The sequence below is a fragment of the Osmerus eperlanus genome, chromosome 13 (genome assembly GCF_963692335.1).
Source record: "Osmerus eperlanus chromosome 13, fOsmEpe2.1, whole genome shotgun sequence".
Lineage (NCBI taxonomy): Eukaryota > Metazoa > Chordata > Actinopteri > Osmeriformes > Osmeridae > Osmerus > Osmerus eperlanus.
Window position 1 is genome coordinate 9,277,251 of NC_085030.1, and position 16,933 is coordinate 9,294,183.

Below are 16,933 nucleotides of genomic sequence, written 5' to 3' on the forward strand. Positions count from 1 at the left end.
TGCTTGATATTTTGCCAGTGATGAAAAAATTGAGTTCTGGCTCACAGCATAGCAATGCCATCCATTGGACTGGGCTGGACTCTGCGGAGCACAATCAGGTGAAGTTCAGCCAGCAGTTAGCCTCAGCTTATGAGACATTTAGAAGCAATTAGTTTCTGTTTTCATTGGGAGAAAGTGGGAATGGTACAGGCCAAAAGTCAGGCCATTTAAGCTGTGGTTTGAATTTGAAGCAGACCTGACAGCACAATCAGACAATGTATTCATAACAAATCCATCTTGCACATCACTTGGGTAAAGTAACATATTACACCCTGCTCGACCCCTTCCCCCTCCGTCTCTCCTCTCCCTGGCGCTGGGAGCTGGGATGCAGGCTGCATGACAGGAGCTCCGGGGCCCGGAATGTTCAGTCACCGTTAACTAAAACTGGAGCTTCTATCGCTCCTGGACAGCACTTCCTGGCTGCAGAACTCACTGTTTGCCTACTGAATGTCAAACATGATTCAGCTGAAAGCTGCAGTAGGCATAGACGAGAGAAGAGGTGGAGTAATAGAAAGAGACAGAGAAGGAGAAGAAGAAAAAGGAGAGAGAAAAGTGTGGGGATAGTCCAACCAAGAGATTCATCATGTAACACAGAACTAACAATCAACACTTGAGTCTAAATAATACAACTTTAAAAAGAGATTAAGAAAGATGAAGATCAATGTTGTGCAGAACCGACATACCCTGATAAACCAAATTCCTCCACCCCTCTGCTCTGTGTTTGATTGTATCTAAGGTCACATTGATTGGACGGGTCTGACTGGGAGAAGAACAGAAGGGTCAGAATAAGCCTGCAGGCCTTTTAAAGCATGACTGGGATGGCCTCTACAACCAGGGGATGACCAGGCCAAGTCTTCATCACCAGGGGTAAATGGGAGTCTGTCAACCACTGTGATTTTCGGCACAACAAACAAAGATAAATTACCAATCCTGATGCCAAACAGTAAGTCAGTGACTGAGTGGACATGAAGAAGCAATCTGGAGATTCGTTGAGTCAATGATTTAGGGTGTGATATGATGATGCAACCGAAATACAAAGTAAAGTCATGAACTATAACCTTTACCCCTGCAGGTGTGAACGGCTGATTGACATGGGTCAGGGCCATGACCGCAGGGTTATGGAGATGGAGAAACGTCTATAACCAATACAATAGCTGCAGTAGTTAGTGTGGCCTACCTTACCCAAAAATATAGTTTCAGAGGATGAAATCCCGCCCAGCTAGTATACAGTACCCATTCAGGAGGCATGTACAGTACCCACCGTAGATTTCAGCATATGCTGCTGTCATCACCACCGCCGCAATGGAACCAGAGGGATTCCCTTATCAGCATCTTCCAGAACACAGCTCAAGCAAACATCTGCAAACAAAGGCATGTGACTAAAGCCCCATACAGTGCAACGCACAGCATAAATCACTGTTCACTCCATCCTTCTTTCTCTCTCTCCATTTCTCCTTTCATCCCTCCATCCCTGTCCCAGAAAATCACCTTGAGGCTGATCCCTAGTCGTTTCAACACGGTCTTCACCACACATCACCTGTGGGATTTTGCAATCCCCAGAGTTGCAAACCGCGCCCCAGCCCCAGGCCCAGGCTCCGTGTGGTTCTGTCCAGTTGATTTATAACTCTGCTCCTTGTGCAGATGAGGTTTTTTGTGTTAGTTGGGAAATGGATTTGGAATGAATCGTTGTGGTGAAGTGGGCACTGATTGAGCGGATCCTGTAGGACCTGCATGCTGCTCCATAGACAGTTCTCAGACTAGGAACCAATAATGAAATCACATGACAACAGGTGAGAACCCTGCCTATCCAGAACGGAGCTTCTATGAGTGGATTTCTAGAGCTGGAGTGTGGTGGTGGGATGTGATGATCATCATCAGAGGATTGGAGGGCATGTGGTTCTGGGTCAGGCTGAAGCTGCTTTGGTAATTGTCACTTCCTGGTACACCATCTGTCTATCCTCGCAGCAAGGACGGTCTTCCAAGGACACATGCGCGCAAACACACACACGCCCTTCAAAAACACTGACCAATCTAATAATGCCATGTTATCTGGGCTCATCCTGCCCGCTAAACCTGATGTAAACATAAGGTCCTTGTGTCGGACAAGATATACACAATGTGTTGTGTGTGGCTGTTTATGTTTGCAATCTTGAGTCAGGCGTCGGACGTTTGGAACAGGATTGACATGGCTTGGTTCCCCTTGATGTTTCAACCTGGCCAACTCAATGGAAAAGTACTATGTCATATTTGAGTGTGGTTCAATTGGAGGACCATTCTATGTCTCTGCTGGACAGAGGCCTGTGCTATGACATAAGTGAGAACAGAGTGTAATAGTGAGTTGATGGGGCAGGGGGCTGGGTGCAGGCAGAGGGGGCGTGTCTTTGCTGGAAAGGTCAGGAGGGCTTGCAGCTAGCAAAGCAGGCTGTGCACACAGTGGGAACACCACCCAGTGACATTTACACAAACACACACACACACAGCATTATGAGTCAGCAGACCATGTCACCTCTGCACACTGACTGGACGTAAAGGCAGCAGTTTGGGTATGTTAGAACTGTGCGTCATCGAGAAGTCATCTTACTTTCAAAGTCGTGGTGCCTGACCATAACAATGTAAAGGTGAGTTACATTGTACAGTTGATAAGAAACATAACTTTCAAATATCATTACTGTACAGTTTATTTTAACTAATGCTCACTTTTTCTCCTCTATTTGAGGCCCCTTAATGGGCCAACATGAACTGAGTGCTTGTCTGCATTTCACATATCATCATCATCACCCTCATCATCATCACCATCCTCCTCACCTCGTCAGTCCCTCTGTGGATGTTGAACATGTCAGCTCTTCATCCAGGCAAAGCCTGGCACCCCCTCCATGCTTGGGCCCCGCCTGCCGGATTTCTGACGGTCCTCGGAGTGGAAATGGTGTGAAGACTTTTGTTCAGACTTGAAAGAGAGATGGAGAATTCACACCAGAACAACTCTCAACCAACTGGAGGGATTCACAGATCCCTGCTTAGAATGTGACAATTCCTGCCAACTGGTTCTATATTTACCTTTTAACAAACTTTAATAAACTGTTAATAAACAAATTAATGAGAGACAGGGACAGATTTGAGGTGGAGGTCAGAGGTCAGATTTCTGCCAGGGGTCCAGTGCTTGTGTGTTTTGTATTGGGGTATTTCTTAAATCCAGAGTTACTAACCTGAGACAATCTTCAAGCTTCACCTCGACTAACTTCTCTTTTGCTTGACACCAAAAGCAACACTTAGCAGTTCATTACTTCTTGTGATACCTGCAAATTTGTATTTGATATCCTGTTGTTCCAATGTCTGGCAAGATTGCACCTGCAAAAAAGATTGATGTTGTACTCATGACATGTCGATGTATTATACACTACGGTATTCCGCAGCTATACAGCCAGTGACTGTGGTCAGCTCTCGGTTGATCCCCAGGCTCCATCTACATCTCTGAAGGCCTCTGCCCTGGTCCTGATAACTTGGCTGACAGGCAGATAAATCTATCTATTTTCCAGAAATACAAATTTGAGGTCAGCTCCCTCTTACCACAGAAATATAATCTTTTTTAATTGGTGACAGCAACAGCAACACAGGGTAATTAACTTTGGTGGTGTTCAATTTTGACATACTGTGTGTACATAATCAGATGCAATTCAGTGGATGGTGGTGGGATTTTATCAAATAACCCCATATTTCTGTCTCTATATTGTCAATCATTGGTCCATTTTCCAGCTTCCTTTCCCAAATTCACAATATTGAAGGCCATCTATCACAGGGGGTTCCACCAGCAGTTATGGCCCTCCAGGGTTCAAAGGTCATGTTCACCGTGCCAAATTAAAAATAGAATTCTGACTTATTTTAGTTCAGATAGATTTAGAAGTGAAATGTGTCTTTTTGTCTACTGTAAGTTTCATTTAACACATGTAGCCTATCTGATTTGGTGGTTTGCCTTTTGATGGATTTATATTTAAATGTATTTTGTCTTCACCCGATTGTCATTCATCCCTTTAGTCATTTCACAGATTATGGAGAACTGAACGAATCTGTTTATGTCAATTAAGGATGTCTCCTAAAGGGGATGGCTGACGACATTGGTTAAGGAATCAGTACTGGCAGTGTTTCCTGAACTGCCCCACGGGTTTGCAACGTGAACTAAGCAACCAAAGTTTTGACAGGAGTCCTGTTTCTCCTAAAATAGTAACCAAATATATCTTGTAACACTCTACCAGTACGGGTTTTTTTCTCCAGCTTCGGAAGAACTGACCTGCAAGAGCCAGGTGATGAGACACAACGTTGGCAGGGGTGAGATAGAACTGTTGGAGTTGCTTAATTTCGTGACACAAATTCAGAGGAAGACATGAGAAGACATATTGAACAGTATAGCTTATTAAACTATTTGTGATTTTGCCCCTACAGAAGTGGTGTTAATTACCTTCTAAATTGATCCTGTCGTCATGTTAGTTATGCACAATTCGCATGTGTTAAATGAGGGATAGACACTGACCTTTACCGTTTCTATTTTCATTTTCTCGTCTTCCCTCGCCAAGGCCATCATTAACTATCAACACATGGTAAGATTGATGTTATTTTCTAACACATTTAGCACATTGACAAGACATAAATCTAATATTTCTGTACTACAACGTCTTCCAACTAAAACATTGGTGTCCATTCTGATGAGGTACAGCATGGATTCGGTGGGGATAGATGTGAATTGTCCAACTGGACGATAGTATGGCTAAAGATCAGACCCTGTCCGTTTACAGATCAATGAAATGCACTGTAGAGATAATACATTGTGGGTTTATAGACTACTAAATATATTAGCTTGCCTGGTGTACTGTTATTAGCTATACTTAGTTAAGTTGTTGCTTATATGACAACTGTTAAGGCTGTTTAAATATTCAACGCACTACGAAGTAAACTGTTGATTTTAAATGTGGCGCATGAAACTACACGTCCTCTTCGAATCATGCTTGTAGTGTCCTTTACGGTGTTAGATCAACTTGTATCGACCCATTGAAAGTGGTACAGTATGCCTTTCACTGCGCATCTGTCATTCAAGACTTTGGGGGATTGAAACAACACCAGAGACAGACTTAACAGCCTAGCTTTCCCCATGGAACCGTGCACGAACATCGCACTTTTGAATAATTGCATACGATGAACATTTGAAACTTTGGATTAATTAATTTGTCGCCTGCAGTGCAAGTGTAGAATACTTCACGTTTCGAATCAGCTGTCTTTTGCCTTCAGTCTCGCACCCAGGTGAGCGCGCTTCCAGGATGGGTTCGATTTTGTGCAGCCCAATTCCTAAACGTGCATGACTGCTTATTTGCTTCTTCATTTCACCTTATCTAGTTGCTTAACTTCTTTACAATTACGAAGGACATCTGACAAATATGTGTTGGAAATATAGCTAAAAGGATGCCTAAAAGCCATCGTCCTACTTTTGTTTTATGACTATAAAGTGTTTCGTCTGTCACTGAGCTGAATTGTCGTGAAGTAGGTGTGTGCTGACATGTACACTTCCCACACCATATGGTGATACATTTGTAAAGCACATTAGTCTATACAGATGAATTCCAATGTCTGCTTTTTCATCACCATTAACTTTGCTGCTACTGGCAGAAGGTGTTTCTTACACCTTACATACATGTATGAAGAGATACAGACAAGCTACTCAAAGTAACACAATGGAACCCAGAAAAAAAGATGAAACTGATTCATTTAAGTCATTTTTCTGGCTATTAGGCTACCGCGCAATCTGCTCCATGGCGCTGTCCATGATTCTTTGATTCATCTGTCATAGCGCTCCCAGTCCAACATGTAGGCTACGTTTTACAATGGTGGATGAAAGCGGATATGTCGGCAAAATAATGATATACGTGTCGTAAATGCATTACTGTTATTAACTTTGAGATGAATCCAGTTTTGTTTGCATACCTACATTTGTCAGATATTCTCCAGGACCGTTTACACTTTGTATCCTGTTGATTCGCCTTTATTTCGCGGTAGCCTACATCTGATGCTAGAATGGAATAGATACATCTTCATAATAAAACCTGGTCGCGTAGGTTGTAGGCTCGTGGATGACATTTGGGGGTATATCCCGTGTGTGTAGAGTTTAGTTTCTTTGAGGTGATCTTAATTTGATCCCCTTTCCATTTCTCTGACGTCGACTGACACCCGCTGGAAGCCCTGCGCTAATTTTCTTTGCTTTTTGCTTCATTCCTTTGTCACAGCTGAGAGGGTCGTGTTTTTGTATGCAACATAGCGGAATTCATGGTGGAAGGGCATTTCTTTATCAATGTGCATTGATGTAGCAGAAAACGTGGAGGAGATAAGGTAAGGCAATTTAAAGACGAAAATATTGACGGATACATCCTCGGGAAGCATTTATTTGTGTTTTTCCAGACTTGAAACCCATTTGCGCGTTTGTGAACTCAGCGGTGGTGTTGCGTGTGTGAGTAGAATGTATCAATAACTGGATACATGCATTGATAGCTTTTGCAATCAAAGTTCGACATTATTGCTCCGAGTGTTTTCATTTTTTTTTTTTTTTTTTTACAACTTGTTTAACCTTTTATTAGCCTAATATTAATTACAAGACTAATTGCATTTTTCTTTATTTTTTACAGAACCCTTATCTCATTTGTTAAAGATTTCATTGAAGAAACGGGCTGTAAGCTACTACAGGGATTTCGATTCTTGTCTAAATCGGGAATTACACATCCAAACTGGGATCTATGAGCGGAAAAGTGGCGAAGCCTAAAGAAGAAAAGGATGCTTCCAAGGGTAAGAACAAACTCCCTAACGCACAGATTATATTCCTAAATAGCTGGTGTAAAGCGACCGTGCGTCCATTCATCTCCAACACAGCCTTTGCTCACGCTTTGGGATTTCTGGAAACAATAGTAGCTTGCCCACTGCATGGCGCGTCATTCTCCCAGAACAGGGCTGCTGGTCTCGTTGAGAGTCAAACAGCATGGTGGGCAAAGGTTATGATGTGCATGCTGCCTATAATTGTTATATTTTCTGTTTTGACAATCTGTCTTAGACAGTAGTGTAGGCTATCACATAAGACACTATGTGTCCAGATAACAGTGAATTTAATTAGACCATTCTAAAGCAAATATCCTCCATGGAATTAGCGAATGGTCGCACTGTCGCTTTAACATGATGACAGTGGAACAACAATGTCACTGGCATCCTGTTGAAATATCCCTCCGTGTTTCATGCTTGCACCTTGCCCACATTTGCCCGACTCTCAAAAGCACGTTTGATACAATTAAAGTATTGTACGCATGGGTATGTGTCCACAATGTATCTCGCTATCTCGTGCGCTAATGGCCAGACACGATTTCAAAGCACGTCTCAACAACCCGCGCTTTGTTTCGGGATGTAAACTGGCTGTCCATTGCCATGGAGACAAAGGGTAGATAGGATTGCTAGAGAAACATCAGCGAGATTTAATCGATGTGGTCTCTACACCGATGTTGTGCACGACAGTTTGTGCGCTGAAGTATTATATAGTCTACTGGTTTGATCAGATATTTTTTATAATTGCATTACGTAAATGTAATCACTTGCAAAGAAAACCATCAAGACATGATGCAGAACTCAACAGCAAAAATGCCAATTAGATATTAATTTCCGTACCTAGTTTTAGTAATGAAGTAACTTCTGACCGGTGATTGATTATGCCTATTTGATTTCAAGTCACCATCTGAACTTGTTAACGCATAGGCCATCAGCCAATTGACTTAAGGCTGATTAGTTTCTATCCATGTCCCTTTTGAAAAGGGTATCTTCCCAGCGCTTAAGAGTTGATATGTTAGACGTGCATAGTTGGTCACAGTATGACCGTGAAGGATGTAGACTACACATATTATGTTATACTGGACTGGCAAATAGTCAAAATGTAAGTAAAACCTGAATATATTTAAATGTTTCTTAATTCAAAGGGGAAATTATCTAATGGGTATACTTGCTGTCACCCAAAGCACTTGGTAGGAAAGGTTCATCCTGATGGTTTTTGATTGTTACTTTTTTTTCGTATTCTTAAGACATGGATGTAGGCTATACATTAGGCACCAACACTCATTATGGAACATTTTTGTGCCCTGCAATTTCTTAAAGTAGGGTTAGGGTTAGACACATTGACACATGTGGGTATCATTCATGTTGGGTTGTCATTGGTGAATGTTGAAATGTGAATATACCCAGTGTGTCTCTAGGGACAACAGGGGAAGCGTGAGTTCGTTATTCGGCATCCTCTTTATTCTGTTTTCAGTGATGTGTCAATCTCTACATCTATGTAATCTCTTCCCCCCCAGTTCAGCTCAACATCTCTTTTTCAGAAGGAGATTGGATTGTGCAAGTGGAGATTAAGAATAGTGCAGACTGTGGAACTGTTATAGAATTTCTTTCAGAATCGGGACAAAACTTGTTGTCTCCCTCATCTTGTATTGCGTCTGGACCAACGCATGGTGTGATGGTCCTTCTCTCCAGAGCGAGAAGGAGAGTCTCCTGGTGAGTCGGTGAGGAACATGACTTTGATAGAATAGAGGGATAAGAAGCAAACCCATCTATCCCCCATCCTCTGGCTCAGTCAGTGAAAGGCCATGCTTCACTGCTTCATATGATAGGATAACATCCTGTCCTAGTAGGAGAACCGAGAGCGAAAGAGAAAACCAGCGACGTCTTTTCGAGATAGGAGTCCAACCTCCAATATCAACTCAGGTTTCTCAGTTTGTGTTTGCTTCCTGGTGTTGCTGTGAAGCAGAGTCCTCCAGACAGAGTGTTGCGTCAAGCCACAGTGACACAGCCTGTCCCCTCCCCCCTCTTTGCACACCTGTGTGTAGTCACCTCAAACCGGGGACAAAAACGTGTTTACATGAAGGCAGAATCTAGTCTGCATATCCCTCTTGTCATGTGACAATAAAGCTCAGATTTGACAGAGGGTGTATAGCGACTTCTTAATAACCCCAGTCCTTGCTTTATTTACTTTAACGGTACAATGAAATAAGAGACAAGGCATTGGCTCCACCCAGGGGACTCGACTATGAAGATCAGACCCCCTCTCTCTTCATTCAGGACTGTTTCAGTGGACTAATATGCAGAGCCCAGACTAGAGCAGAGCAGGGACACAAGTCGTACATATTTGCAGTGGGATTGATTGAGCCAGAGGCCAGCCACAGCAGAATCAATAGATTTCCAAAGAGGAGTCTGGAGTCCCATCATTAATCACAAAGATGACAATCCTCTCCTCACTGATCAGACACCTGCTCTATTCTCACAAGCAGCAGTGAGTCAGAAGAGGCGGTGGGTCCAACAGTATCATTACAATCTTTTGACGTAGTGTCTGGCTCCCTCTAATAGGACGGGGGCTGGTAGCAGCAAACACAATAGGGATATTAAAACACTGTTTAAGTGTTTCAACAGTCTTCTCCTCTCGCCGGTCTGCCAGGTTTGTTATTAACACCACTGCTGGAGGCAGAGTGATGGAGCAAGGCTAGCTTGTCACCCAGTAGTTAGACATCACCCTGTAACAAAGCATATGCTGTTCTGTGGGAATGGCCTAGACTTGGTCTTATATTTTGGACGTCTATCCTCGACGGCCCTGCAATTAGGGAAGGAAAGTCTAATGGGTAAATTGCGGACCATTAGCGAGAGGTGTTCAAGGTAAAAGTGCTTTCTTTTCTGAGCTACAGGATGCACAGACCTAATCTTCCATTATCACCCTTTGAGGCCAGAATAAGTCCCACACTCCTGTGCCTCCTAACTAGCTAAGGCGTAGCCATATTTTGAGGGTCTAACAGGAAAATGTTCTAGCCCCCCCCCCACACACACACCCCACCACGCGTGTGCGATGGCGTGCTAAGGCCGGAGGTGCTGTGTCCTGTCAGGCGGTTTTCTTCGGTGCTGCTGACGCATATCAAGCCACTCTGCCTGGAGGAGCCTGGCTCGTCCTCGCCGTGGCCGCTCATCAGAGACCTGCCACTCCGCATCGCCGTGCGGCCGCTGATCCGCTGAAATGTTGGGGAACGTTGGGGAGGCTGTCTCCTCTGCTCCGCTCTCAGCCCCGTTTTGGTGACGGACGGGTCGAGATGCGATTGGCGCGTTCTTAATGACGGGGACGATTTGTCCTGCCGTCCCCTTTTTTCATCAGCCTCTCTCTTTCTCTCTCACACTCTTTCCCTTCCACCCTCCCTCCCTCCTTCCCTCCACCCTGTCTCGCTCTCTCTCGCTCTCCCCTTTCATCCCACCTTTTTTCCCCTCTCTCTCATTCTCTCCCTGCCTCACCCCTCCGCCTGTCTGCCTCTTTCTCTCTCGCTCAATTTCTCCCTCTCTCACCCATTTTTCCTAAACCACCCCCCTCCCTCCCTTTTTCTGTGTCCTGCCCTGTCCTCTTCCACTCTGTGGAGAGCTCTACTCAACAGTGTGACATCACCCAAACGGCCCCCTCAGGGTAAGCTGTGGACTCGTTTGTGGTTTCACATGATATTAGTCAAATGTAATGTTTTCTTTCAAAAGCCAAGGAAGGGAATTATAAATATTATATTATGGACTGTACAGTATGAGAGTCTTTTATAATTTGGATGTTTTCTTAATGTTGGTTTGTTTAATCAAATGTATCTTTTGTTTATTGAAGAGAGTTTGTTTCTCGCGAGGCCTCTGTGTCCTCACATCCACTCTGACCCCAGAGAGCTGCAGAATGTTCTGGTTCAGCTCACTTATTCCTCTGGCCGTCAAATCTCTAAACACCTGGGTGTTGGGATGCTAGTCAGTCAGGCTGCTGGTAATCCGCCCCAGCTCCCAGAGGTGACTGGCTTTGTAAGACCGGCCTATGGGAGCCCACTGGATTCTGCCTGTCATTTGCTGGACTACAGAACTAATCGCACAAGGTCACATAAGCCTCATGACTACTGTGTGGTGCTGGCATTCTCTGTGTTGCACTGTCTTACAGTGTGTGTACTATATTTCTTATCCCTCTCGTTTCATCTACTCTCCTCTCATTCACTAGAACTGGACAGATGTAATCCTCATTAAAGAATTTTGCCAAAAGTGACAAAACAATGTACAGTATGGATTAAAACGAATCAAAAGCAGTTCTTCTTAACTTCTTATACTGGGTGATTTTGCACCAGATCCAGCTAGAGGAAGTACCTCAGTGATGATCAGTTCGAATTGCATCTGTGTTGCTTGCTGGTCTGTTTCTGTGGACTCCAGGAGTCAAAGTTAACGATCTGAGTTATCAGTCCACCTGAGTTTTTCTCATCTCAGTAATGGCTTTCATCATAGAGCCTCTCCTATGGAGGTGTGGGATTAAACATTAATTCAGGATTTTGGATTACAGAAGGGATGGAATTGTTTTACTTTCAGAAATGCGCTCCACGCTAGTTTATTTCCATCTCCAAACATAACCCTCATATAATTCAAATCAAATCAAATCAAATCAAATCAAATTTATTTGTATAGCCCTTTTTACACGCAAGCATGTCACAGAGGGCTTCACATATGCCCATAGAACTGCCCCTCAACCAACCTAAACCCTTAAGGAAGACAAGGAAAAACTCCCAAAAAACTCTCAACAGGAGAAAAGAAAATGGAAGAAACCTTGGGAGGAGCAATTCAGAGAGGGATCCCCTCCTCCAGAGACGGTTGGTGGGAGAGAGGAGCAGAACACAGGCTAAACATAGTCATACAGTGTCGATGGGTTTTTAAAACACCAAAATCCATTATTCAACTTTATAGATGTAGGACAGGACCGGGACCGGGAGAACCACATAATTGTGGTTATGTGTATTAAACAGCCCTGCTGACAACGACCTCTTTATACAGAGACAGACAATATTTCTGAGTAGGTACTTCTCTGCGCCGGTGCCTTTGGCTGGTGTCAGTACAATATACTGACCTGATGGTCACAACAGCTATGGGCTGTTCTGCAAGAGGGCGTGAGAGTAGCCAATCCCTTTAAGACTGTTCTTAACACCTCATAGGGGGAGGCTCTGGAGGCCATGACACTTTTCCCAACAGGCCTATAATCTGTAAAGATGGACAGAGACCACTTAAGCCGAGAAGTGTGCGTACAGTGGCGGTGTGAGAGAAGGGCTGTGATGAGATGGCGTTGCACGAGGCTACTTTGCTCTCCACAAAAGGTGAGGCTGATGGAAACGGCAGAATGAACTGTTCCCTCAGTAATACCTCCACCAGGTGTGCCTCAATCCCCCTAATCTCAATGCTAATAGTCCAGGGGAACATGAACGATCAGGCTCTCTGAGCTGCAGCCAGGAGGCATGCGGGAGCTCAGCTGTCCAACACAGCCTTTGGCGGAACCCGGTCAAACTAATTTGGGTGGTAACCCTTAACAATAGCACGCCGTCCATCCCGGACGTCATCCGTGGGTCTGTGAAGTGCAGCCCCCTGAGACAATGTCACGTGTGTGTCCCCTGGGGAGGATGGTGTCTCTGGTGATGTCATCAGAGATATTGACAGACAGGAGGGGTGGGGGGGAGGGGGGGGGGGGTTCTGCAGCTCCTGCTAGATCAGAACGAGAGCATGCTCTTACATCGTCAAGACTAAGCGTGCCCTCCACGCCTTGGTGGGGAGAAAGGAGAGCATTATGTGCAAATGTACCCATGAGGATTTACTGGAGGCTGCTGTGACTTCTGATCCATACTACCCGTTGTATGTTTGTAATGTTTGGTGTTCCGACATGATCTGTTGAATTAGGGAGTGGAGTACAGCCCAGCATGGGTAGAGATCAGCTGTTTTGGGTGACTTCACAAAAGCAGAAATGACAAGGTCAGAGATTGCCCATCAGCATCAGGTTATAATAGAAAACAACTGGATACTCAAGCCTGTGGAGCATAAATTAACACCCTGACTACGCAGCGTAGAGACGGGAGAAGATATATTTGATTCTTGTCAAAATGTCATCAGTGGTGGTACATGTGTCCACGTCATGTCAAGGTCCAGAAGTCACTTCCTGTAAAAAGGCTCTCCCAACCCTGGTGGATGCTCTATTTGAAACTGTGGCAGGGATTAATAGTTTGTCCAGGCACAAACTAATTAAAGTTGGTGAAAATTATAAAGGGGATTAAGGGGAGGTAAGAAAGGGAGGCGATAAGGCCGGACCAGTGGTAATGAACAGAGGGATGCGAGGGGCTGTCACGCGGAGGACCTGGTTAGTCCTGAAGGTGAGCCTGGTGAGCCTGCGTTCTGACACCTGAGATCAGTGTTAGCTTGAGTGTTCGCCTGAGCTTTGGCGCTAGCCTGGTTGCCCGCAGCCTGAGACTGAAGCAGAGATTAGCCTTAGTGTTAGCATTTGCAACGTGCTACAGTAGCAGCCCAGGGCTCCTGATTACTCAACTGTGCGCTAGAGTGTCAGGCAGCCATCTCCTTGGCGTGTATGGAGGCTGGTGATGTTTTAACAGGATTATGGTCCTCCTTCCTTCTCCAGCCTCATTTAACGCGACACTTCAAATCAGCTCCAATCAGCCAATGCATCTTGCCAGCACTCGCATCGAGTAAAAGACAGCCAAGATATATATCATTAGCACTTGGCATGGCTTCAAACACCTTCTATAGACAAGGCAAATTAGCCTTTCCATGACAGCTGACCGTGTAGCTTAGCTTGATTGGTGGTTGGGAAGGAGAAAGAGTGAGAGGCAGGGAGAGGAGAGAGAGAGAGAGAGAGAGAGAGAGAGAGAGAGAGAGAGAGAGAGAGAGAGCCTTGGCTCGCAATCCTCTTAGGTCATGCTGGTGGAGGGGACCAGGGATAGGAGTAAGCAGTTTTAGCAAGGCCATTAATTACAGTGTCCCACCGCCCACCCCATCACGCCCCACCTGCACCACAAGCCTTTCTGAGGTTAATGCTATTGACCGCATTGATCTGTGGGTCACCCTCTCCAAATAGCAGTTTCATTAATTCAGAAATGGACACTCCCTTGAGGCGTGGCACTGCTGAGCTGAGTCCTCCTGTAGCTCACAGGTGACTGACAGGTGGGTGGGGTGGGGGTCAGGGGTCATGGCGTTTGTGTGCGGAGGGACGGTTGGCAGAGAAGGGGATGGGTGGGGAGTGGGGGGGGGGCGGTAGTGTCCAGCTGACCATAGTTGGTACAGACCAGCTGATCACTATGTTAGTCATTAAACATGGCTACATGAAACAAATACTTTTTCTGTGTGTGTGTGTGTGTGTGTGTGTGTGCGGCCGAGTGTGTCTGTGAGAGGAAGCGATAGAGGGATATAAAGAAGAGTGGATAATTGTCCTATTCCACAGACACCTCTTAAGAAGAATGATGATAAAAGCCAGGTCAGATTACTGTGGGCCTCTCTTGATAGGTTACTCAGAGTGACAGTTCAATTTTTAAAGCAGTTCGTTGCCAAGTATTGACCCAACTGGGGCTTGAGTATGAAACATGATTCAGTCTGTCATTAGTTCCATTACTCATAAGGAACTATTCGTTTATCTGGGATGAAGAGCGAGGACGGGAACTGCATACAAAGTGAAACCTTTACATAGATGCTTAATGGGTTAAATGAAGTGATAAAGGCCATATTACTCAGCTGCCCGATTAAGACTGCGTGTGTGCATGGTGGTGTGAATGTGCAGCACACCACAGAGTATTACACGGCACGAAGCCCTTCTGTTTTGGTGAAGCAAAAAAAAAAAAAAGACGTTGTGAGGATGATTTCTAAATATAGCAGCGATCCTTCGCTGGTCCCTGAAGCCGATTTTACACAGTCTGGAGTGGCAAGCATTACGGCTGTGCCTGCCTCGCTCACTCGCTCTCTCTCAGGAGAGAGACATCATTTACATAATGAGACGCAGCCACGGCAACAAAGCCCCAATGAGCGCAGGAGCCCTCAGTCAGCGAGGGCCTCCGAGGTTCCTTCCTCACACATACTCAAACTGTGGGGGCTGACACACACACACACACACACACACACATGCACTATGAACAATTACACAAACAAACACGCACACATACACTCAAAACAAGTACACACACAAACACAAACACACACACACAGAGTGGGGCCCCCAAGAGATGGGCCCCTATCGAGAAAGGGGGATTTGATTAATGATTACACTGAGGGGCTGTAGAAGAGGGAGAGTCTCAGGATCGGAAGAAAGCAGCTGTTGAGCAGTCCCCAAGCTCCTAGGGGGTAGTAGATTGGTGTGTGAGGGGGTTGGAGTGTGTGTGTGTATATCTGTGTTTGTGAGGGAGATAGTGTGTGTGTGTGTGAGAGAGAGATGTTTGAAGTGTGTGCATGTGCACGAGAGGATGCGTGTGTGGGGGTCGGTGTGGGGAGTGTGTTACAGCAGGGGTGACGGGTGAGAGGATTGGATTGTGTGAGGGGGGATGGTGTGCCTGAGACCAATAGGATCTGAGGCTGGGCTGTGTGAAATGGTTGTGTGAGAAAGAATTTAATTAGCCTACAGCTTGTCTGGTGTGTGCAGGTAGGGGTGAGAGACTAAAATGCAGTATGAGATATGTCTCGGAAGACAGAAGTGAGAGAGCGAGGAAGTGGGAAAGGAAGATCACACTGGGGTGAGAGAATGAGAGGGGGAGACGTGGAGAGGTGACCGTGTCTGTCTGTTTCAGGATTCGTTCTTGTGCTTCTGTCCACACATCCCCCTCCTATTAAGTCATGTCATTGGAGGTTTTACCACGGTGAAAGATCACTCTGAACGTGGCGGATAAGCCAGCGAAGGAAGCGAGAAAGAGAGACAGACAGCCCTACAGACACAGAGAGAGCTGCGAAGAGAGCGAGAGAGAAACCTAGCTCGCAGGAGAGATCAGTCGTGATGTAACAGTAATCCCTGTCAGTAGAACTGACTGTCATGAAAGAGATGAGCAGGGCTGTGGGCGAGCTGAAAAGGTTACATGCAATAAGGACAAAACACCCCAGCACTGCTTCAAAGGTTACCGTGTTCAATTAGGACGGCTCTCTTCCATCCATCCTCCCCGTTCCCCTTGTACCCTAAGTACCTCTGACTATACACTATTGGTGGTTGGATGAACTGAGGGTGAAAACTACTGGTTCTCCGCTGACCCAATCCTCCAACCTGCCCCATTGTTCCCTCTCCTCAGGAGGTGACCCATAACTCCTAACGCACTGCGGACTGCACGTGTGTGAGTGTGTGTTCACGGTGTGTTGTATTATTCAGAGGAAGAAACACCTATCTCAGCGATCTCCATTCCTTCACTGTGTGCGCTGGAGGGCACAGTGACCTCCAACCATGCTACCTTCCACATCTTTCATGATTCTCATCTTCACTCAGAGGTGTGTGTGTGTGCTCTCCTGCATGCCAGTATTCCAGCAGGATTAGCATGGCAGTCTGTGTCTCACTGTGTCTCACTGTGGACCAGAATTGCAGGCATCTGGTGTGTGAGACAATCAGTCCCAAGTCTGGTGGAGGGGATTACAAGAGGGTTCCAATATGCACAAGCTGATTTAATTGGGGGTTTACGACTGTTTGAGGCTCGTAGGATTTTTATGTGTGTGGGTTTGTACAACCGGTATGTAGAATGTGTACAGTGCGTGTGTGTGGATGAGTGTGTGTGATAGAGAGGCTCAGCAGTGTTGGAGCCAGCCAGTCTTCACAAGACAACGTGGTGCCCTGAGAGCACCCACATAATAGAGTGTTAGCTGCAGTGTTGTGCCTGAACGCGTTCATTGAACGAAAGTTCATGAACTCGTTCATAATTTTGGTGAACGTGAACTGAACGTACTGTATTACTGCCTGATGAACGATAGTAAAAGCGTTCATTCTGGTGCCTGTGAACGGCACGTTCACTCTTTTAGATTTCGTTCAATAAGGTGCCAGATTTCTAGAAACTTCCAGGCGACACCGTTAACA

General features: G+C 45.5%; 1 protein-coding gene and 1 long non-coding RNA gene across 2 annotated transcripts in view; both read left to right on the top strand.

Moving 5' to 3' along the window:
* Nucleotides 1-663: 663 nt before the first annotated feature.
* LOC134032351 (uncharacterized) lies at nucleotides 664-4,150 on the top strand. The gene is made up of 3 exons (XR_009932007.1): nucleotides 664-982; nucleotides 1,112-2,657; nucleotides 2,756-4,150. It is a non-coding gene; the product is annotated as an uncharacterized LOC134032351 (long non-coding RNA).
* Nucleotides 4,151-5,775: 1,625 nt separating this feature from the next.
* Nucleotides 5,776-16,933, top strand: part of fgf13a (fibroblast growth factor 13a) — an 86,171-nt gene continuing 75,013 nt past the window's right edge. The window contains exons 1-2 of the mRNA XM_062476307.1: nucleotides 5,776-6,405; nucleotides 6,699-6,855. Coding sequence (XP_062332291.1) covers nucleotides 6,807-6,855 — 49 coding nt within the window. The 5' untranslated portion in view covers nucleotides 5,776-6,405; nucleotides 6,699-6,806. The remainder of the gene's footprint in view (nucleotides 6,406-6,698; nucleotides 6,856-16,933) is intronic.